This window comes from Hyaena hyaena, unplaced genomic scaffold (genome assembly GCF_003009895.1).
Source record: "Hyaena hyaena isolate Hyena2069 unplaced genomic scaffold, ASM300989v1 scaffold_130, whole genome shotgun sequence".
NCBI classification, from domain to species: domain Eukaryota; kingdom Metazoa; phylum Chordata; class Mammalia; order Carnivora; family Hyaenidae; genus Hyaena; species Hyaena hyaena.
The window spans coordinates 679,321-702,914 of record NW_024080762.1 but is presented as its reverse complement, the minus strand read 5'-3'; the positions used below and the strand labels follow the sequence as shown (position 1 = coordinate 702,914).

Below are 23,594 nucleotides of genomic sequence, written 5' to 3'. Positions count from 1 at the left end.
TTGTGGTAAGTCGACGTTAGGAATGTGGACAATAAAAATATGTAGAAATATTGTAAGCCTCGGGGCGCCTGGGTGGCTTAGTCGGTTAAGCGTCCGACTTTCACTTAGGTCATGATCTCGCGGTTCGTGGGTTCGAGCCCCGTGTCGGGCTCTGTGCTGACTGCCTGCTCAGAGCCTGGAGCCTGTTTCAGTCTGTGACTCCCTCTCTCTCTGACCCTCCCCTTCTCACACTGTCTCTCTCTCTCTCCTAGAAATAAATAAAAAAAAAAAAAAAAAAAGAAAGAAAGAAAGAAATATTGTAAGCCTCTAGTTCCCATACTATATTCTGACATACCCCAGGTACCTCAAAGAACTCCCAGGGATATTTTAAACTTTCTAGGGAAACACAGCGACATCTGTTGGACACTGTGCAGACTCATAGGTCAAAGTAGTTCACAGTTTCAACATTCCATATTGCTGCCTTCATTTCAGTGCTGTGATGTTTGTGAAATTGGATTTTGGTGGTTGCTTAGATAAAAATCAAGTACCATGCAAAAATCACTGGAACAGGAAATGAAGATAGCAGTATCCAATCTGATTTCAAGGTTTGAGAACTCATGCAGTGTCCAATAGATGTATGTACCCCATAATAACTAATTGTGGTTAATTAAAAGTTGAAGTATTTTTCAATTTATGTGAAATTTATGAATATGAAATTTCAATTTCAATTGAAAAATAATTTTTCAATTATTTTTTAGTAAGGGACTAACTTGTTAGGGCATACATATTCATTTGTTTGAACCTAACTAATTCATAAACAGAACTGTTAGGTATTTCTTTTATCCTAGGGAATTCATGAAAAAAAATTACTAAGAAAATAAAGGCACAGAAGCCAAGAAAATTTGGGAACTTCTGTGCCTTAACAAACAAGTTATTACAAATATTTAAAGATTAAGAACATTTGAAGTCCTGTGTCGGTGGAGTGCTGTAGGCCATGCTTGCTTGTGACGGGGCGAAACTGGTCTTGTCTGGGCATCTGGGACAGGCAGCATTTCTGAGAAAGTAGTATTGAAGCTGAGCCTGAAGGAGGACTGGGAGTTCATTGGAGAGGGATGGTGGTGGGAATGGCTTGTGTGCAGGGGCTGATGGGAGAGCAGCCTACTGTTACAGAGTGAGGGGACAGTGGTGCTAGGGGATGGCTGGAGAGTAGGCAGAGGCCAAGTCGCACAATGACATGGAAGTCCAGTTAGGAAGTTTATTTAGTTTTTTTTGTAAAAGACTATGGCAAGCCTTTGAAGGATTTTAAGCAAAGGAATAGCATGTTAGGTCACTGCCTGCTTATTGAGGGAATAAAATACGAAGAGGATATATGTAAATATTTAATGCTGTATTCTAAGTAATGTAGAGTGCATAGTTGCAAAAATTTTGAAGTGCCTTGATTTTCATAGGCATTTGTAAGCTTTCATATAATTAAAAAAAACTTTTGGAAGACATATACTCTCATTCAGCTTGGTTGATATGGACTTTCAAAATGAAAGAAAATCAACAGTATGAGAGTGTTAAACTGTAAAACATTTACACTTATGTAATTATTATTTTTTTAAGTGGCAGAAACTTTGTCCACATTTTAAAATTAAATTTGCTTTGTTAGTAATTATTTAAAATTGTTAATTTGCTATGTTGACTGCTGGTCTAATGCATTTATCTCTCAAGTTCCTGAATTGTTTAATTTGGGTGGTATAATAAGATTTAATGTCACACAGGAACGGATAAAAGTAATTTCTCTTCGTTTAGCTGTCATTTTGTACTGCCCTGGAGTTGATATTTTATTTATTTTGCCATAGTCCCAATATAACATATTTTACTGTAATCAGCAAATCACCTCAGCTTACTTTTGAAAAATTCTTAAGGTTATTTTCAAGAGTTTTAAGACTTGAAGAGCCAATTTCATAATCATCAAATAGGGATGGGACCCATCTCTGATGTTTGGGGAAGGATAATCAGTCTGTTTACAATTTGATTAGCATTGTAAGTGTTAGAAAATTTTAAAACAAGTGAATATTATTCCCTTCCTTCTGCCAGTGTGTTTCGTATTTATTTAGAGCTATTCTTTCATTATGTAATAAAGAGCTAGTTGCATCCTTAAATTTACAATGTAAATAAATTTAGATAAATGGTTGTAGATATATTTTAAAAACAGTCTTGGTTTCACTTATTCAACTAAGCCTCCCTAATTGTTCACATGAAGAAATCTGATTACAAGTAATTATAATCTCATAGCAAGGGAGGTGGTCAGTACTTTTCTTGAAGAAAAGAAGTAAAGGTTGGACTTGGAAAGCTTTCTTTGGCTGAGAATACAAGATTTATAGCAAAATTTGTTTAATGAACTCACAAGAGTACTACCACAAAACAAAGCTGAAATTTTTTATGATCTTGGGATAAAATCTTTCTAAGTGGAACAGATTTATTTTTACATAGTTAAAATTTATTTTCTTATGAAAAAATAAATTCAAAATGGAAAAAGGAGTATTTGCAAAACATGATAGCTAATGCCCAAAGATTGCCACATCAGTAGGATGAGTAATCCACTAGAAAAATGGGCAAAGTGTATATATGGTGAATTTTGAAAGAAATACAGCCAGTAAACGTACCTTATTACTTACTAACAAAGAATCATTTCAATTTTATGCTTCCTTTATGTTTCATAGAAAATTTAACTTTAAATACAATAATTTTAAATATTTATAAATCCCATTATAGGGTTTGAAATAAAGCTTTATTAAATATTCATGTAATCTAACAAAGTTTGATTATCTCATCTGGCAGGGTCTTTTTTTCTCATCTTCTGAATGGGTCAAATTTTGATTTTCTCAGAAATTTCATTAGATACTCATAGTGAAATGACTGTTATTATGTATCATATCCAAACAGCATAATTATTCAACAATAATTTTTGTACAAATTATATTTTCTTACAGAAATAAAAGAAGAAAGTTTTACTTAACTTTTGTTCTCTTCATTATTTTTGTAGGATCCACCGTTCGAACATTCACTCCATTTTATTTTCTGGTGGAACCAGTGGATACACTCTCAATTAGAGGCTCTTCTGTTATATTGAACTGTTCAGCGTATTCTGAGCCTTCTCCAAAAATTGAATGGAAAAAAGATGGAACTTTTTTAAACTTAGTATCTGATGACCGACGCCAGCTTCTCCCAGATGGGTCTTTATTTATCAGCAACGTGGTGCATTCCAAACACAATAAACTTGATGAAGGTTATTATCAGTGCGTGGCCACTGTTGAGAGTCTTGGAACGATTGTGAGCAGAACAGCTAAGCTCACAGTAGCAGGTAAGTTTTTTTTTTTTTAAGTTGTTTATATTTTCAAGTTTATGAACTGTATAGCTTGATAAAAAGCAGTATTATCCTAGAGTTTTCACTTAATGGCTACTGTAAATAAACTCATTTAACAAATACCAATTGAGCATCTAGTGTGTGCATGGGATTATGCTAAGACTTGCTTAGTGCTGTAGGAAGTAAAATGTAGCACTTTACCCCTTTCTATTATTTAAATTGCCTACAGTTGCTATCAGAAGTATTGAGTCAGTTCTTTTTTTTTTTTTTTTCTTATTTGGAAATGACAAAGGAAGTTGTATAGGAAAATTGATTCACTTTGATTGCTAACTTACCTTCCCCAGCATAACCATTTAGTATGGCTTTGTGAGACTTGCAAACTCTTGGTTTCTTTATGCCCCAACCAAGGAACTGATATTTAATTGGATTATTTAAAAAACCTATAGTATAGATATTAAGGTGAAGAACAGAAGTTGTAAAGAGAGGAACATTCGCTCCCTTTTAGAGCATTCTTATATGAAGAATAATGGAAAGTGTAAGCTGAAAAAGTCATGCTTGTTTTGTAGCAGATACTGATATTCCTCAGGTCTGTGTTTTTCTACCTGAGTACTAGATGAAGTAGTTTTTGTTAAGGGTCTCATTGTACAAAAATTGTATTATGTTGGGATGCCTGGGTGGCTCAGTTGCTTAAGTGTCTGACTTCATTTCAGGTCATGATCTTACGGGTCATGAGTTCAAGCCTTGACTCAGACTCTGTGCTGACAGCTCAGAGCTTGGAGCCTGCTTCAGATTCTGTGTCTCCCTCTCTCTTTGCCCTGCTCCTGCTTATACACTCACTCTGTCTCTCTCTCAAAAATAAACATTAAAACTCCTTTTAATTGTATTATGTTTAAGTCATATATGTACTCGTCTTGGTCAAATGCTAACATGTAGAAAAAAATGTGACTGCAAGAATAGTTTCCCACTTCCTTGCGCACTAGGGTGATGGTTCCCCATCTCCTCCTCACTTCACAGTACACTTGCTCATTCATTCAGAGTATGAGGGCTCTTTTTCTCTTTGGAACCAGATACTCAGAGCTGAATTTGAGTGTCATATATAGCTACTATAATTATTCCGTAATCACAGGTTGAGGATGGAAAAAGAAAAGGGTGAGAGAGTCACTTCTTTTGATAGTTAGTCTTTTCTCTCTTTTTTTCCCCTTCTTTCCTTCCATTTTCCTTTTCCCCCTCTCCCTTCTTTTCTTCCTCTAATCTGCTTGTGAGGCTTTGTCCAACATGTTGACAGATAAGTTAGCATCATGACTGCCCCTACCCTGTTACTTGGTTGAGTTCCTGTTTATCATTTATGTTTTTATTTTTATTTAAAAAAAGTTTTTTAATGTTTATTTATTTTTGAGACAGAGAGACAGAGTGCTGTCAGGGGAGAGGCAGAGAGAGGGGGAGACACAGAATCTGAAACAGGCTCCAGGCTCTGAGTTCTTAGCTGTCAGCAGAGAACCTGATGTGGGGCTTGAACCCACAAACCATGAGATCATGACCTGAGACAAAGTCAGATACTTAACCGACTGAGCCACCCAGGCACCCCGTATCATTTATGTTTTTAAGCTGGGCTTTAATTTAATCTTAACTCCTTCCTCTCAGCTGTCTTCCACAGCCAGTCACCAAATCCAGTGAATTCTGCTTCCTAGTTTCTCTGTACATGATCCTGAGGCCACTTCTCACCATCTCTCACCTTGTAACTGTCTGCTGCCTCATTCTTTCCCTTTTCCAGTCCAGTGGCCAGGGCTGTCTTATCACCCTTCAGAAGCTCTTCAGTGACAACATCAAGCTGATGTCTAAACTCTTATAGGCCTTGTGTCTTTTCATGAGCTAGCTTCCACTTCTCCAGCTTCATTTCATTTCTTTTCTTTTTTAAATGTGTTATTTCTGAGAGAGAGAGAGAAAGAGAGAGAGCGAGTGAGCGAGCAAGCAGGGGAGGGTCAGAGAGAGAGAGGGAGACATAGTACCTGAAGCAGGCTCCAGGCTCTGAGCGAGCTGTCAGCACAGAGCCCGACGTGGGGCTCAAACCCATGAACTGTGAGATCATGACCTGAGCCGAAGTCTGACGCTCAACCGACTGAGCCACCCAAGCGCCCCTCCAGCTTCACTTCTTAACATTACACCCTGCCCGTCCCTGCCCTCTGCCATCATCAGCAGGACCACCTTCAGCACATTTTAAGCTCTGCCAGTACTGAACATTTTCAAATCCCTGTTATTCTTGATCACCGGCCTTTGCTCATGGCTTCCCCACTGCCTGTTAAGCCTGTCCTCTACACTTTCTTCTCTACTCTGCTAGATTTGTCCAGCCTTCTCTTTAGCTTTCATAGCCTTCAGGAAACATATTTGACCTAATGTCTTAGTAAACAGCCATTTTTAATATAGTATAATCAGTTCTTTGGCTGTAGACAAGATTCTATAGGAGAGTTATTTAACTCACTCATGGCCTTGAGTATCAGAAGGTAATAATACCTGAACTAAGAGATGAATAGAAATTCTTTTTAATAGTTGCATAGTATCCATTGCATAGATATACTGTGATTTATGTAAAGATTCCCTTTTTATGAACAGTTACATAGATAATTATTTGATGTTATAGGCAGTACTATAGTGAACACCCTTTTATAAATCTTTTCTGTAGAATAGATTACTAGCATAAATAATTCTACTAATTGCTGGATCATAGGATATACTTTGTGTGTGTGTTTAATTTTAGAAAGAGCACTGAACTGTTTGGCTCTCCCTCAAAATTTTAACCTTAAAGTTACCATATGACTGAGATATTTCATTTCTAGGTATCTACCCAAGAGAAATGAAAAGATAGTCTGTACAGCAGTTGTACATGACTTGTTATAGCAGCATTATCTGTAACAGCCAAAAAGTGAAAACACAAGCTACATGTCTGTCAGGTGTTGAACAGATAACCAAACTGTGGTGTATATGTACGTGGAATGTTATTCAGCAATAAAGAGGAATGAAGTTGTGCTATGTACTGCAACATGGATGAACCTGAAAAACATAATGCTAAGTGAAAGGAGCCAATCACAGATCATGTGACTTCATATATATATGAAATGTACAGAATAGGAAAATACAGGGAGCCAAAAGGTAGACTGATGGTTTTCTAGGGGTAAGGATGGGGGAGAGGAGACAAGGGCACAGGGCATCAGGCAGGTGAGTACGGGAAATGCGGAATGATTGCAAGTGAGTACAAAGTTTCTTTGCAGGATGATGAAAATGCTCTAAAATTAAATTAGAGTGATGATTGCACAACTTTGTTTACTAGAGGCTGTTGAATTGTGGATTTTAAATGGTTAAGTTTATGGTACATAAATTGTATCTCAATAAAACTTTTTTTTTTTTAAGAGACTGTTAAACTGCCATTCTAAAAGAACATTGGTTAGTGTTCTTTGGTTACAAGCAATACAGACTGATTATGACCAGTTCATGTAAAAAGGAGAATTTTTGAAAGAACACTAAGTAGGTAGCTCATAAAATTAAATATGAGAAGTCTTCTCTGCACTCATTTTTCCACAGTAGAAATTTTTATTTTACTGCCTGGGCAGTATCCTGGCTATGAATGTTTTGTGCCTAAAGGAGGAGAAATTGGGTGGTCTGAATACAGACACTGTTCATCTCTTCTTCTCAAGCCTGTGTCTCTCTCCCACTTTGTTTTCTCCTTCAGTTCTCCAGAAGTAGCAGGGCACACTGGCCTCCTACTTGTGAACATAGGAAGCTGCAGCGATTTCTGCCTCTTGTGTCTGTACTAGTTCCTCCATCTGCTTTCCCTATTCAGAAACTTTTAGAAATCTCTTGTCTGCCGATTCCACATATGTTGCTGTACGTTTATATTTTTGAAAAAATTACTAATTGTCATGAGACCTCAGGAGGGGAGAAGATTTTGACTTTTTAAAAATAGAATTAGCGTTTGGTTTTATTTCAGCTTCCTGTTTTTCCTACTTTATTAGTTTCTCTGTTTATCTTTGTTAAGTCCATTCTTCTAACTTTTTGGGGTTTTGTGAAGTAGATATATGGCTAATTTTTATCTTTCTTTCCTTCAAAAATCTCCTTGAAATAAAAAATAAGAAAAAATTTGTAAGAAAGCTAGACAACCTGTGTGCCATTTCCATATGGACTAATTCACCATCATAAAACTACAAAACCTAGACCTGTTTCTCATAATTTCCTATGTTTGTTAGTCTTTAAAGAAACATTTTGTTGTGTTCTTAGCATCTCAGAATCTTTTTAGATTAATAATAACAGTAGCTAGTATTTGAGTTTGTGCCAGACCCTATGCTTTATATGAAATATGTTAAGTACTAACCTTTTTATTTTATTTTATTTTTTTTTTTTTGTATTTTTTTTTTTTTTTTACAAATAGTTTATTGTCAAATTAGTTTCCACATAACACCCAGTGCTCATCCCCACAAGTGCCCTCCTCCATGCCCATCCCCCCCTCCCCCCCTCTTCCATCAGTCCTCAGTTTTTGTCAGCATTCAAGAGTCTCTCATGGTTTGCCTCTCTCCCTTTCCCCCACCATTTCCCCCCTTCTTCTCCCGATTGGTCCTCTGTTAAAGGTACTAACCTTTTTAAAATCCTATGAGGACTCTTGTTCTCATTTTACTGAAGAAGAAACTGAGGCTTCCAGGGTAAGTAACTTGCTAATGGCACACAGCCATGAAGTGGTGGAGTTGGGATTCAGATTCAGATTATGTGACTCTAGAATTTAGGCTCTTAACCACTACATTCTGTGTGTCTATAGAGTATTTATGACTGCATTTTTGTTAATACTTTATTTTGAAATAATTTCAAGCTCATACAGTTGTTGCAAGAATGAAACCAAGAAATCACATCTACTCCTCACTTACCCAGTTGTTAACATTTTACCGTGTCTGCCTTATCTCCCAGTAGGCACTATCCAAATCAATTTTTTTTTCTGAACTATTAAGGGTAAGTTGCAGACACTACCTCCACCTAAATACTTCCATGTGTATATTTCCTAAAAACAAAGATGTTCTTCTAAATAACCATCCATCAATTTTAGGAAATTAACCTTCCTACAATACTACTGTAGATACCATTCAGATTTCACTGTTTGTCTCAATAATGTTCTTAATAGTAAAAAACAAAAACATACCTTTGCCCCTCCCCTACTCCTTTCTGGTCCAGGATTACATGTTTTACTTAGTAGTTGTATCTCTTTAGGCTCTTTTGGTCTCAAATCATTCTTCAGTTTATCCTTGTCTCATTTTGTGTCTTCTGGTTTTTCCCTATGAATAGATTCAGGTTTTGCATTTTAGGAAGGATATCACAGAAGAAATGTTGCTGTGTTCTTAGTGTTACCTTATCAGAAAGCATATGATGTTTTGTTCCATTACTGGTGATGTTAACTTTTATTACTTTGTTAACATGGACTGTATTAACAAATATATATAACATGGACTCTATTTAACAAAGTAATAAAAGTTAACAGTGCTCTGTTTCTCCACTGTAAAGTTAAGTATTTTGTACTTTCATTAATTAGTAGTATGTATTTTGGGAAGAGCTAATTTGACACTCCACCAGCTTCCACCAACAAGTTTAGCATCCGTTCATTATTCTTTTCTGCATTAATTATCATTATCTCAGATTTAGCCAGGGGAAACGCCCTCAGTCTGACTTCTGTGAACTTTTTGATATGCCCATATCGTTCTTTGGACGCTTCCTTTCTTCTGTAACAGGATGTTCCAGGTCTATCTTGTACTTTCCTTATTCTAGTCCTAGAATGAGCTGCTTCTCCAAGAAGCATTGGTTCCTTATAGTGGAGAATGGTATTTAGAAATCACGATTGTGTCACCATATCTACTCATTGCTACTCAGGTGGCATTGAATTTGAGCTCTCTCTGGATAGAACTAGAAGGTGTATATATATTTACGTTTGCATATAAATTTATATATACACATATACATGTGTATATCTCATATACCTGTGTACACACACACGTATGTATATATCTCCTTTCTCTGTCCAGAGAGTCCAGAATATGTATATACATACAGAGACACATATATCTATATATATGTATGTATATAATGATTGTGAAATGTGTATATATTATACATATTTACATTTATTTGTATAATTCTATAAAACTGTAAATTTATACTGATACCTCAGTTCTGCATACCATGGGATTTATTCTACCCTTCTCCTTTTCCATGTTTATACCTTGCTTCTCCGACTGTGAAGAATCTGATTCCATTTATCTAGTACATTTACTTATTTGACCTGTATCCTTATTGTAGCCAATTTCCAGACCCATGGACCTTGGTCTTGACCCTGGTTCCATCCATGGCCCCAGGGGCTGACTTGCTCCTGGTTCCCATGACTACATTTTAAAGTAACATTTAACTACATTTTGTTTCTTCTTTTCTTTTCCTTTATTGTCTAGGTCTTCCAAGATTTGCCAGCCAACCAGAACCTTCTTCAGTTTATGCTGGGAACAGTGCAATTCTGAATTGTGAAGTTAATGTAGATTTGGTCCCGTTTGTAAGATGGGAACACAACAGACAGCCTCTTCTTCTGGATGACAGAGTTCTCAAACTTCCAAGTGGGACACTGGTTATCAGCAATGCCACTGAAGGAGATGGGGGACTGTATCGCTGCGTAATTGAAAGTGGTGGGCCACCAAAGTATAGCGATGAAGCTGAATTAAAAGTTCTTCCAGGTATTAATTTATTTATCAGGATTCATGGTTTTCTGTTTATTAACGGATAAAAATTGTTCTTTTAGAATTGTCTTTTTTTTTTTATCAAAGACTGTTAAATGTGTGGTGTGACAAATTAACGTCAGCATAGGAGTTTCAGTTTCTTACAGGGGGAGAAAAGAAGAAAACGTGCCAGAAATATCCTCTCTTTAGTGAATGCATTAGTCAGTAAAAACTTATTAAGAGATAAAGTGTATTTAATATCTATGGCATTCTTCTTGGCCAAATACTAGTTCCGTGTCTTTTCGTCAAGCCTCCATCTGCTACTTCCCTGTAATAGGATACTTCATACAGTTAGGTGTCTTTACCCATCAGAATCAGAGCCTCACTCAGGCTAGTTCATACGAGGGATGCACAGAGTGGTAACTAATACAGTAGTTCTGGAGACACTGGTTAGCAGGAGTCCTTTATAGCGCTCCCTTATTGTAATGTAAACCCAGCTCCTTCTTCCTTCTCTTGATGAGTTCTCGCTCTTTCTGCCCTTGCTGGCTCTCCTCATGATCTTGTTGTGCGTGTGTCTTCCTGGCTGTGTGACTTCTGCTGCTCATAATGCCCTCTCACTTGGAGCTCACCACAGTCCTTCCAGCCTCCCGATGTCTCACCTCTCAGCTTCCACTCCCACTGCTGGGTGCCTGATCCACGTTTCTTCCTTCACACCTGAGCTTATGGATATAGTTGGGCCATCTTTACATTGTCTGGGCAGATTTTTTATATACAGCTACTTCATAGGCTAATTTTTGGTCTACGGATTGGCTTGCAAAGTGAGACCAGTGTTAGGGCAGCGACACTTGATGGCGTTCCTGATGAGCTTTGCATTGATTTTTTTTTTTAACGCAGTTTCTTTCTTTGTTGTCATCATCCGGACATCCAGATGTCCTTGGCATTTCTATCCCTGTGTGTTTACACCTCAGGAGCCACAGTTATTTTTTAAAATTTATATTAGATCATGTCACATCTTTGCTCAAAACCTAATGGTTTCTTGTCTCAGAGAAAAGGTTAAAGTCCTTGGTCTATGAGGATTTATATCATCTTTTTTTTTTTTTTTTACAAATAGTTTATTGTCAAATTAGTTTCCACATAACACCCAGTGCTCATCCCCACAAGTGCCCTCCTCCATGCCCATCCCCCCCCATCCATCAGTCCTCAGTTTTTGTCAGCATTCAAGAGTCTCTCATGGTTTGTCTCTCTCCCTTTCCCCCACCATTTCCCCCCTTCTTCTCCCCTTGTTCCTCAGTTAAGTTCCTCCTAATCCTCCTATACATGCAAACATACGATATTTGTCCTTCTCTGCCTGACTTATTTCACTCAGCATAACACCCTCAAGGTCCATCCATGTTGCTACACATGGCCAGATTTCATTCTTTCTCATTGCCATGTAGTATTCCATGGTATAGATAAACCACATCTTCTTGATCCATTTGTCTGTTGATGGACACTTAGGCTCTTTCCATGTTTTGGCTATTGTTGAGAGTGCTGCTATGAACATTGGGGTACATGTGCTCCTATGCCTCAGCATTTCTGTATCCCTTGGGTAAATTCCTAGCAGTGCTATTGCTGGGTCATAGGGGAGTTCTATTGCTAGTTTCCTGAGGAATGTCCACACTGTTTTCCAGAGGGGCTGCACCAGTTTACATTCCCACCAACAGTGTAGGAGGGTGCCCATTTCTCCATATCCTCGCCAGCATCTAGAGTTCTCTGATTTGCTCATTTTAGCCACTCTGACTGGCGTGAGGTGGTATCTCAGTGTGGTTTTAATTTGTATTTCCCTGATGAGGAAGAATGCTGAGCATCGTTTCATGTGTCTGTTGGCCATCTGGATGTCCTCTTTGGAGAAGTGTCTGTTCATATCTTCTGCCCATTTCTTCACTGGGTTGTTTGTTTTTCGAGTGTGGAGTTTGGTGAGTTCCTTATACGTTAGAATTTATATAATCTTAATGCCACCTCTCTTCCCATCTCTCTCCTTCCATCTGGTACTCTTCTCTCCCTCACTCTGTGATTTTGGCCACCTTATGTTTCTAGAATACTCCAAATACCATTTTGCTTTACGTCTTTCTGCTTGCCATTTGCTCTGCCTGGAGTCTTCTCTTCCCTCAGATGTCTGCCTGAATCAACTGTCTTATTTCTTTGCTCAGATATCACTGTATTAGTTAAGCCTTCCTTGACCACTGTTTAAAACAACAATCCTCCATTTCCACCCCATACTTTCCTCTTCTCCTTCATTTTATATCAGAACATACCACTATTTGGCATACACTGTTTTGTTTCTTGTCTCTTTCCCCAGGCAGTAGGTAAGCTCAGTAAGGGTAGAAATTTTGTCTGCTGCCAAGAATGGTAACTGACACACAGAAGACAATAAATATTTGTTTAAATTTGTCTGTTTCTATCAAAATGTGATTAGATGTAGCTAAATCCGGGAGGGAAGAAAACAAAGAGAGAACTGTTGCCATATTGCAGTGTCTTTCAGCTTACTTCCTGACTTGCTTTTACATGGCAGAGGTCCTGTTTCTTCTCTATACCTGGGGTACCATTCAAGCAAACCCTTAAAACCAGATCCGGGGACACAAGATTTTCAGTGTCAAAGGATGAGTCCATACCTGAAACATAAACCAATTACTGAATGTTTTATTTACTTAAGGGAAAACCATACTTTCAAGTACCGTCTTCTTGAATAATGCAAACTGCTGATCTCATATAGAATTTTGGGGAAGACATTGTTTTTGGTATGTTGGTTAAGAGGCAAGGGTGGGTTGATGTCAGCCAAAGAAGCATGTTTTATGGTTGGTTACAGGGGTGAGAGCAGATTAATGTCAGCTGTAGAAGCAAGTGATTCGGCTGCTGAATGGCTGACTTTTAAAGCCTGATGCTGTCACTCATTGGGTGACTTTCAAAGGCGTGTTCACTGAAGCGAGTTGTCACTGATCTGTTAGACTTGGTTTACTTGTTACCATGGCTACAGAACTGTCATCGATTAGTTACACAAGTTTAAAGCCAGCTCTGGTGGTTGTTACCATGGCTGTAAAATATCTTCTCCTAAGTGTTTGGAGACAAGAGGTCACATCTCTTTACCTGAGAATGGTCTGTCTTCTCAAAACTTAACACTGGAAATACTGCTCCACCAGTAGAGCACCCTACCTTCTACCCATAAAAGTATAGCCTTTTCAGACGTCCCTAAGAGGGCAGCCATATAAAGTGAACACACTCAGAGTGGTAGCCTAATAGCTGTACCATTGCAAAAATCAAAGGATTGACAGACTAAGTGAATAAGTGAGAGACAAAACTCAGAAAGATTTTCATAAATAATACAGATACAGGGATGTAAAGGAAACCTCTTATGATATCCCTATGAATGGAGAGGATGCTTTAAGGATCTTGAACTTGCTCAGTCTTTTCTCTTTGTACCACTCATGAAACATTTACTTATGCAGTCTTTTATTTTTTATTTTTAAAGTTTATTTATTTGAGACAGAGACAGCACAAGTGGGGGAGGGGCAGAGAGAGAGGGAGAGAGATCGAATTCCAAGCATCAGAGTCTGACACAGGGCTCGAACTCACAAACTGCAAGATAGTGACCTGAGCAGAAACTAAGAGTTGGACGCTTAACAGACTGACATCCAGGCGCCCTCTTATCCAGTCTTTTAAAGTGAAAGGGATTCATGTCAGATTTTATCTCTCAGTTGATCAGTAAGCACATTAAGGTTAGGAGCTATAGCTGGTACATCTTTAAGGCCCCTAGAGAGCCTAGCACAATGTTTTGCACATTGAAATGACTTAAGAAATGTTTGCTAATTTAATTGGAATTTTCTAGTGTCACTTTTTCTTAAACTATTTTGTTATGTAAAGGCAAACAGGGTACCTGTCTGGCTCAGTCGGTAAAGCATGCAGCTCTTGATCTCAGGGTCATGAGTTCAAGCCCCACATTGGGCATAGAGCCTACTTAAAAATAAATAAGTAAATAAAACCACACAGACTGAATAGGAAATTGCCATTCCACGTCATTAAAGTGGTAAAGTGCTTTCTTAATTGTTGTCTTTTATTTTTTAGATCCTGAGTTCACATCAGACTTGGTATTTCTGAAACAACCTTCTTCCTTAGTCAGAGTCCTTGGTCAGAGTGCAGTGCTGCCGTGTGTCGCTTCAGGACTTCCTACTCCAGCCATTAGATGGATGAAAAATGAGGAGGCACTTGACATAGAAAGGTAATGTCTGCCTAAAAGCCTTTTTCAGCCTTAGCTTCAGACTCGGTCTAGTCTTGTTTGGGACTAGTGATTAATAATGAAAAAAAATGGTCATCTACTTTATTTTTTTATTTAAACACATTATAATGCTCATATGTCATTTTTGAAATAGTTTCTATGCTGTATATGATTAGGATGTTTAAAGAAAAAACTGCTTTCAAAATATTAAGGGCTGATTATTTCATCTGTTCTTTTTGAGCTACAGTGTACTTAGCTTAAGGCCTCAAGACCTCCTTCCCTAAACTGTTGCAAGGTTCTGACTAGCCTGATACTTATTCATTTTCATGTGCATTTTGTTGGTAGTAATTTTCTTTATTCTAAGAATTTAAAAAAATGTGTTCCTCATCCTTTTGTTTTTGCCTTTTAAACTCCTGCCACCCTTCTTCTGTGATCAAAATTCTTCCTCTTCTACAAAAGCCTTTCTGTTAAGATCAGCCATCGTGTCATCCCTCATTACTTCCTTATGTAATTGGCACTTGATCTGTGTAGTGGGGGCTTTTCTCTGTAGTACTCTGATAGAAGAACTGAGGTAGTGGTGGTGGTGGTGTTTAGGTACATTTTGTTTCCAAAACAAAGTTATCTTGTATGTTGTAGAATGTTTAGTATCACCCTTGGCCTCTATCTGCTTAGATGCCAATAGCACTTCTAAGTTGTGACAACCAAAAATGTTTCTAGATCTTGCCAGATGTCCCCCTGGGGGGGAAAATAGCCCCAAATTGAGGACCACTGTTGCAGAGCAGTGCTGTCCAATAGAAATATGATGCAAACCACATATGTAATTTAAAATTTTTGGTAGCTAGGTAAAAATAACTAAGATATACATGTGAACTACTAAATATAATAATAATAATCTATATAGTGCACCAGTTAAAGTGAAATGTAGTTCTACCAAAACAATAAAGTCATGGTTAGTGTTACTTCAGCTTTTTTATTTTTTTATTTTTTAAAGTTTTTGTCTTGATTTTAAGAGAGAGAGAGAGACAGAGACAGAGAGAGAGACATACACACACACAGAGAGACAGACTATCTCAAGCAGGCTTTGCACTGCCAGTGTGGAGCCTGACTTGGGGTTTGAACCCACAAACCATGGGATCATGACCTGAGCCAAAATCAAGAGTCAGATGGTCAACCATCTGAATCACCCATGTGCCTCTGTGTTGCTTCTGCTTTTATATTTAAATAAAAATTAAAGAAAATTCAGAGTTCAGTTCTTTAGAAATTCTAGCTACATTTAAAGTGTCAGAAGCCACCTTTAGCTAGTGGTTATTGATTTGGATGCACTGTGCTGTTGGGTGGGCAGATGGCCCAGACATAGGCAGGATGACTGCAGTGAGCTGAGGGACACCTGGGACATGAGGGGAGATTGTTTGCTCTTCTAGGAGGGCTTCTCAGACAGCAGTGGGCATGAGCTACCCCTCTGGGCATGAGGGAGGGGGCTCATGCCATTTCTCTACCTGACCCCTCAAGGTAAACTAACTTCAGTGAGCAGCACAGCACCAACAGTAGTGGCCTGAACTGCTTACACTAAGGCCCACCCCTCTGCACTTTGCAGGTGCTACTTTTTGTAAGTGTGTCTAAGAACCAAAGCAGCAAGCCTCTACCCCTGGGAGACCAGCACAAACCCTCAGACCATAGAGTTCTATTGACCGTATTAATCTGCAAAGCTTCAGCTCTCCTGGAAATAGCATCAGGTCTATTTTAACAAGCCGACAGGGTAGAGCACACCTAGTTAAAACCTGCTGGCCACACTCTGGCCAAGGACCAAACACTGCAGGCAAGGAGAAACTGCTGAGGACTGACCTGAGGTAAAGAGCAGCCAAAACACAGGAGCAGAGTGCACACGGCATATACCAGAGACATTTCCTGAATCACCAGGACCTGGATGGTATATAGCCTCTTCTTTATAAAGCCATTACTCTCAGGAGGAAGAAACATAACAGGCTTTCCTAACACAAGACAACAGAGATCTAGACATAATGCTAAGATAGAAGAATTCATCCCAAAAGAGAGAACAAGAAAAGGTCATGGCCAGTGATCTAATTGAAACAGATATAAATAATATGCCTGATCTAGTATCTAAAGCAACAATCATAGGGATACTAGCTGAGCTTGAGAAAAGCATAGAAGGCCAGAGTCCCTTACCACAGAGATAAAGGACCTAAAAACTAGTCAGGCTGAAATAAAAAATACTATAACCGAGATGCAAAACTGATTGGATGTAATGACCACAAGGATAGTGGATGTAATGACCACAAGGATAGAAGAAGCAGAGGAACTAAGTGATATAGAAAATAAAATTAGGAGAAATAATGAAGCTGAAAGGAAGAGGGAAAAAAAACACAGATCAGAGATGTAGACTTAGAAGCTCAGTGACTCCATAAAGCATAATAACATTCATATCAGGAGTATAAATAACATTCTTTTAGAAGTCCCAGAAGAAGATGAAAAAATGGGGAAGAAGGTTTATTTGAGGAAATTATAGCTGAAAACTTTCCTAATCTGAGGAAGGAAAGAGACGTCCAAATCCAGGAGGCACAAAGAACTCCCATCAAAATCAACAAAAGCAGGCCAACACCAGGATACCATAAATTGGCAAAATACAGAGATAATAAAAAAAAATCCTAAGAGCAGCAAGACAAAAGAAGTCCCTAACTAATGAAGGAAGACAAAGAAGGTTAGCAGCAGATCTCTCCACAAAAGCTTTGTAGGCCAGAAGGGAGTGGCATGATATATTCAGTGTTCTAAGTTGGAAAAATATGCAGCCCAAATTACTCTTATCCAGAAAGGCTGTCATTCAGAATAGAGAGATAAAGAGTTTCCCAGAAAAACAAAAACTAAAGGAATTCATGACAACTAAACCAGCCTTGCAAGAAATATTAAAGGGGCCTCTTTGGGAAAGAAAGACCAGAAGTGACAGAGACTAGAAAAAAGAAATCTCTAGAAACAACAAAACAAGTAATAAGATGGCACTAAATTCATATCTGTCAATAATCACTGAATGTAAATGGACTAAATAATCAAAAGACATAAGATGTCAGAATGGATAGAAAAAACAAGACCCATCTATATGCTGTCAATAAGGGACTCATTTTAGACCTAAAGACACCTGCAGATTGAAAGTGAGGGGATAGAGAGCCATTTACCATGTTAATGGACATCATAAGAAAGAGTAGCAATACTGAGTATCAGACAAACTAGATTTTAAACTGAAGATTGTAGCAAGAGATAAAGAAGGGTACTGGATCATAATAAAAGTGTTTTTCCAACAAGAAGACCTAACAATTGTAAATGTTTATGCCCCTAGCTTGGAGCACCCAAATAGGTAAAACAAACATAAAGGAACTCATTTATAATAATACAATAAAAGTAGGGAACTTTAATATCTCACCTAACGTCAGTGGATGGATTAAGTAGAAAATCAACAAGGAAAGAGTGACTTTGAATGACACACTGGTCTAGATGGACTTAAGAGATATATTCAGAACATTTCATCCTAAAGCAGCAAGATAGACATTATTTTTGAGTGCACATGGGAAAATTTCCAGAATAGGTCATATACTAGGTCATAAATCAGGCTTCAACAAGTACAAAAAGTTGGGATCACACTGTGCATGTTTTCTGACCACAATACTATGAAACTTGAAGTCAACCACAAGAAAAAAATTGGAAAGACCACATACACATGGAGGTTAAAGGCATCCTACTAAAGAATAAATGGGTCAACTAGGAAATAAAAGAAGAAATAAAAAAATACATGGAAACAAATGATAATGAAAATGTGACAGCCCAAAACTTTTGTGATGCTGCAAAAGAGGTCATAAAAGGGAAGAATATTTCAATACAGGCCTACCTCAAGAAGCAAGAAAAATCTCAAATATATAATCTAACCTTACCCCTAAGTGACCTAGAAAGTGAACAACAAATGAAGCCAAAACCCAGCAGAAGAATGGAAGTAATAAAGATCAAGCAGAAATAAATGATCTAGAAACAAAACCCAGTGGAACAGATCATTGAAACCTGGAGCTGGTTCTTTGAAAGAAATAAAACTGACAAACTCCTAGGAAGACTTACCAAAGAGAAGAGAGAAAGGACCCAAATAAATAAAATCACAAATAGAGAGGAGAGATCACAACCAACACAACAGAAAATCAAACAATTATAAGAGAATTTTGTGAAAAATTACCTGCCAACAAATTGGGCAGTCTGTAAGCAGTGGATAAATTTCTAGAAACACATAAACTACCAAAATTGAAATAGGAAGAAATAGAAAACTTGAACAGATTGACAACCAGCAAAGAAATTGAAACAGTAATCCAAAATGTCTCAACAAACAAAAGTCCAGGGCCAGATTGCTTCCCAGGGGAATTCTACCAAACATTAAAAAAAAATTTTTTTTAACATTTATTCCTTTTTGAGAGACAGAAACAGAGCATGAGTGGGGTAGGGGCAAAGAGAGGGAGACACAGAATCCATAGCAGGCTCCAATTTCTGAGTTGTCAGCAGAGCCTGTTGTGGGACTCCAACTCATGAACTGTGAGGACATGACCTGAGCTGAAATCAGATGTTTAACCGACTGAGCCACGCAGGCACCCTTCTACCAAACATTTAAACAAGAGTTAATACCTTTTCTTCTCAAACTGTTTCAAAAAGTAGAAATGAAAGGAAAACTTCCAGACTCATTCTATGAGGCCGGAATTACATTGATTCCAAAACTAGACAAAGACACTACTAAAAAAGAGAATTCTAGGCCAATATCCCTGATAAACGGGTATGCAAAAATTCTCAACAAAATGCTAACAAATGAAATCCAACAGTACATTAAAAGAATCATTCACCACAATCAAATGGGATTTATTCCTGGGTTGCAAGGGTCGTTCATTATTGGCAAATCAATCAACATATACACCATATCAATAAAAGAAATGGTAAGAACCATATGATCCTCTCAAAAGATGCAGAAAAAGCATTGGACAAAGTACAGCATCCATTTTTTTATCAAAGCCTTCAATATAGTAGAGATAGAGGGAACATACCTCAACGTCATAAAGGCCGTATATGAAAAGGCCCACAGCTAATATCATTCTCAATGGGGAAAAACTGAGAGCTTTTCTTCTATGGGTAGGAACAGGACAGGGTTGTCCACCCTCACCATTACTATTTAACATAGTACTGGAAGTTTTGGCCTTAGCAGTCAGACAACAAAAAGAAATAAAAGGCATCCAAAATGGCAAGGAAGAAATCCAATTTTCACTATTTGTGGATGATATGATACTCTATGTAGAAAACCCAAAAGAGTCCACCAAAAAAGTTGTTAGAACTGATCCACAAAATAAGTAAAGTCACAGAATATAAAAATCAACGTACAGAAATCTGTTGGATTTCTATACAAATGATGAAGCAGCAGAAAGAGAAATTAAGGAATAGATCCAATTTACAATTTCACCAAAAACATAAGAAACTTAGGAATAAATTTAACCAGAGAGTTGAAAGTTCTATACACTGAAAACTATGGAACACTTCTGAAGGAAAGTGTTTGAAGATGACACAAAGAAGTGGAAAAACATCCCATGCTTATGGATTGAAAGAACAATTATTGTTAAAATGTCTAAACTACCCAAAGCAATCTACACATTTAATTCAGTCCCTATCAAAATACCACCAGTGTTTTTCACAGCTAGAACAGACAGTCCTCAAGTTTGTATGGACCCACAAAAGACTCCAAATAGTCAAAGCAATCCTGAAAAATAAATGAGCAAAGTTGGAGGCATGATGATTGTGGACTTCAAGCTATGTTACAAAGCTGTAGTCATCAAGACAGTATGGTACTGGCACAAAAATAAACACATAGACCAATGGAACAGAATAGAAAACCCAGAAATGGACCCATAACTTTATGGTCAACTCATCTTCAACAAAGCAGGAAAGAATATTCAATGGAAAAAGGTCTCTCAACAAATGGTGTTTGGAAAACTGAACAGCAACTTGCAGAAGAATGAAACTGGACCACTTTCTTACACCAGACAAAATGATAAATTCAAAATGATGAAAGACCTCAGCGTTAGATAGAAAACCATTAAAATCCTAGAGAAGAACACAGGCAGCAACCACTTTGACTTTGGCTGTAGCAACTTCTTACTAGACACCTCTCCAAGAGGCAAGGGAAATGAAAGCAAACATGAACTATTGTGACTTGATCAAGATAAAAACCTCCTTCTTGGTGAAGGAAACAATCAACAAGACTAAAGGACACTGAAGGAATGGGAGAAGATATTTGCAAATGATCCTTTTGATAAAGGGTTAGTATCCAAAATCTATAAAGAACTTATCAAAACACCCAAAAACCAAATAATCCACTTAAGAAATGGGCAGAAGACATGAATAGACATTTTTCCAAAGAAAACATAACAGATGGCTAACAGGCACATGAAAAATTGTTCAACATCACCTATCATCAGGGAAATACAAATCCAAACCACATTGAAATACTACCTCACACCTGTCAAAATGGCTAAAATTAACACAAGACAGCAGATTTTATTTTATTTTTTTAATTTTTATTTATTTCTAGGAGAGAGAGAGACAGCGTGAGAAGGGGAAGGTCAGAGAGAGAGGGAGTCACAGACTCTGAAACAGGCTCCAGGCTCTGAGCTGGCAGTCAGCACAGAGCGCAACGTGGGGCTCATACCCACGAACCGCGAGATCACGACCTAAGCGAAAGTCGGACGCTTAACTGACTAAGCCACCCAGGCGCCCCAAGACAGCAGATTTTAAAAAGGATGCAGAGTTGGTGGGAATCCCACTGTTGGTGGGAATGTAAACTGGTGTAGCTACTTTGGAAAACAGTATGGAGGTTCCTCAAAAAGTTAAAAATAGAACTGCCGTATGATCCATCAATTGCACTGCTAGGTATTTACCCAAAGGATTTAAAAATACTGATTCAGAGGGGCACATGTACCCTGATGTTTATAGCAGAATTATCAACAATAGCCAAATCATGGAAAGAGCCCAAATGTTCATCAATTGAGGAGTTAAGAAGATATGGTATACCTCCGATGGAATATTACTCAGCCATCAAAAAGAAAGAAATCTTGCCATTTGTAGTGATGTGTATAGAGCTAGAGAGTTTATGCTAAGTGAAATCAATCAAAGACATATACCATATGATTTCACTCACATGTGAAACAGATGAACATTGTGTGGGGAGAGGAGGCAAACCATAAAACAGACTCTTTTTAAAAAAATTATTTTAAATGTTTATTTATTTTTGGGGAGGGGCAGAGAGAGAAGGAGATAAAGAATCTGAAGCAGGCTTCAGGTTCTGAGCTGTCTGCACAGAACCTGATGCGAGACTTGAACGCATGAACCGTGAGATCATGACCTGAGCTGAAGTCAAACACTTAACCAACTGAGCCACCCAGGTGCCCCAAAACAGACTTTTAACTATAGGGAACAAACTAAAGGTTTCTGGAAAGAAGGTGGGTAAGAGATGGGTTAAATTGGTGATGGGTATTAGGAATGCACTTGTTGTGATGAGCACTGTGTAAGTGATGAATCACTAAATTCTAGTCCTGAAACTAATGTTATTGCTATATGTTTACTAAATGGAATTTAAATAAAAACTTGAAACTAACTAAATACATATTTTTTGACCATTAAGATAAATAAATGAAACATTACCATCATTTTTATAACTTAAGAATTGATGTATTTACTTAATCTTTTGATCAAATTTGTTTAGATCTAAACCAAACATAGTATTGAAGGAAGGGTGGTGGCAATGTATCCCATTCATTGAGTTGTTTTATTTTAAAGGGAGAGAATCGAGAAAATATAAATGCTAAAATGTAGAGGAACTGACGGCACAAAGTAATTTAGTAACCATGTAATTTCTGTTTTGGTGCAATGATAGATCAGAATCCAGCTGCAAATGAACAAGTTACAGCTATAAAAATGCTTAATGTTATTATAATTGACAATAGTAAAAAAATTAGATTACCTAAAAAACAAACGGAGGACTTCCATTTCTGGGAAGATGGAATAGATAAATTTTTTCCTGTTCTTCCTACTACTGAAAACCCCAGACATTATATGTAAAACAAACATAAGACTGAAAGATGGAGAGAGACTGGTTAAAAACCTTGGGACCCAAGTTACAACATGATCATGAGTTCCTTGGGTTTTGTTTTTGTTTTATGTGTCTTAACTTGAGCTGAAGAAGCTGGCAATCTGGAAATGCCAAGAGGCACATTAAAAAAATGCTCTGAACATAAGTATACTCTCTTTAGATTGAAGACCAGGAAAGGAGAAGTGTAGCAAGACGAGAAGTGTTAGACTGTAATCACACCTATTTCTACTACAGAAGAAATTGTGGCCCCACCTTCACCCATGCCAGTCAAGGCCACATGGAAGCCTAGACTTCCACCCTTACCAGGTTATAATGAGATCACCCAACCTATATGGTATCAGAGACTAAATAAGGAGCCAAAACTTTAATCTCAACCAGTCCATTTCTGGGCCCCCTCTTCTGCTGTATTAATAGAAACCACGTGAGGAGTATGGGCTTTCATCTTGTCTGGCGATAAAAGACAGTCCTTCCCTTCCACACTGGGGTGGCATCAAAGGAGACCTCATGGAGAGTCAGAACTTTCACCATCATGTAGTATTGAGTCGCCCCCTCTCCATGGTCAGTGGACACCATGGGGAGAATGGTAATGAGACATTCCTTCTGCATCCAGCCAAGAGGTAGTATCAATCAGTGGAAGCCTCATGGGGATTTCTGACTGTTAAGGAATAATGAGGAATTTCCTCCTCCCCTTGGATATTAAAATGGAGACTGAGTGAGGAACCTGAACTTTTGCCTCCATCTGACACTGATGAGGTGGTACCTCCCCCTTCCTCTGCTAAAGCAGTGTCAGAAGAAGCCAGCTAAAACAATAGTGAGATCCAGAGTCTCAAAATACCCCAGATATCCAGATTTCAATTTAAAATCATTCATCAGGGGCACGTGGGTGGCTTAGTCATTTGGATGTCCGACTTCGGTTCAGGTCATGATCTTGCGACCTGTGCGTTCGAGCCTCGCATTGGACTCTGTGCTGACAGCTCAGAGCCTGGAGTCTGCTTCGGATTCTGTGTCTCCCTCTCTCTGCCCCTCCCTAGCTTGCACTTTGTCTCTCCTTCAGAAGTAAATAAACATTAAAAAATGTGTTTTAAATCACTCATTATACCAAGAACCAGGAAAATCTCAAAA

General features: G+C 38.0%; 1 protein-coding gene across 3 annotated transcripts in view; it reads left to right on the top strand.

Moving 5' to 3' along the window:
- Positions 1–23,594, top strand: part of NEO1 (neogenin 1) — a 242,688-nt gene that overhangs the window by 66,477 nt on the left and 152,617 nt on the right. For all 3 annotated transcript variants that reach the window (XM_039237865.1, XM_039237864.1, XM_039237863.1), the window contains exons 2-4: positions 3,011–3,328; positions 9,799–10,074; positions 14,155–14,308. In XM_039237865.1, coding sequence (XP_039093796.1) covers positions 3,011–3,328; positions 9,799–10,074; positions 14,155–14,308 — 748 coding nt within the window. The remainder of the gene's footprint in view (positions 1–3,010; positions 3,329–9,798; positions 10,075–14,154; positions 14,309–23,594) is intronic.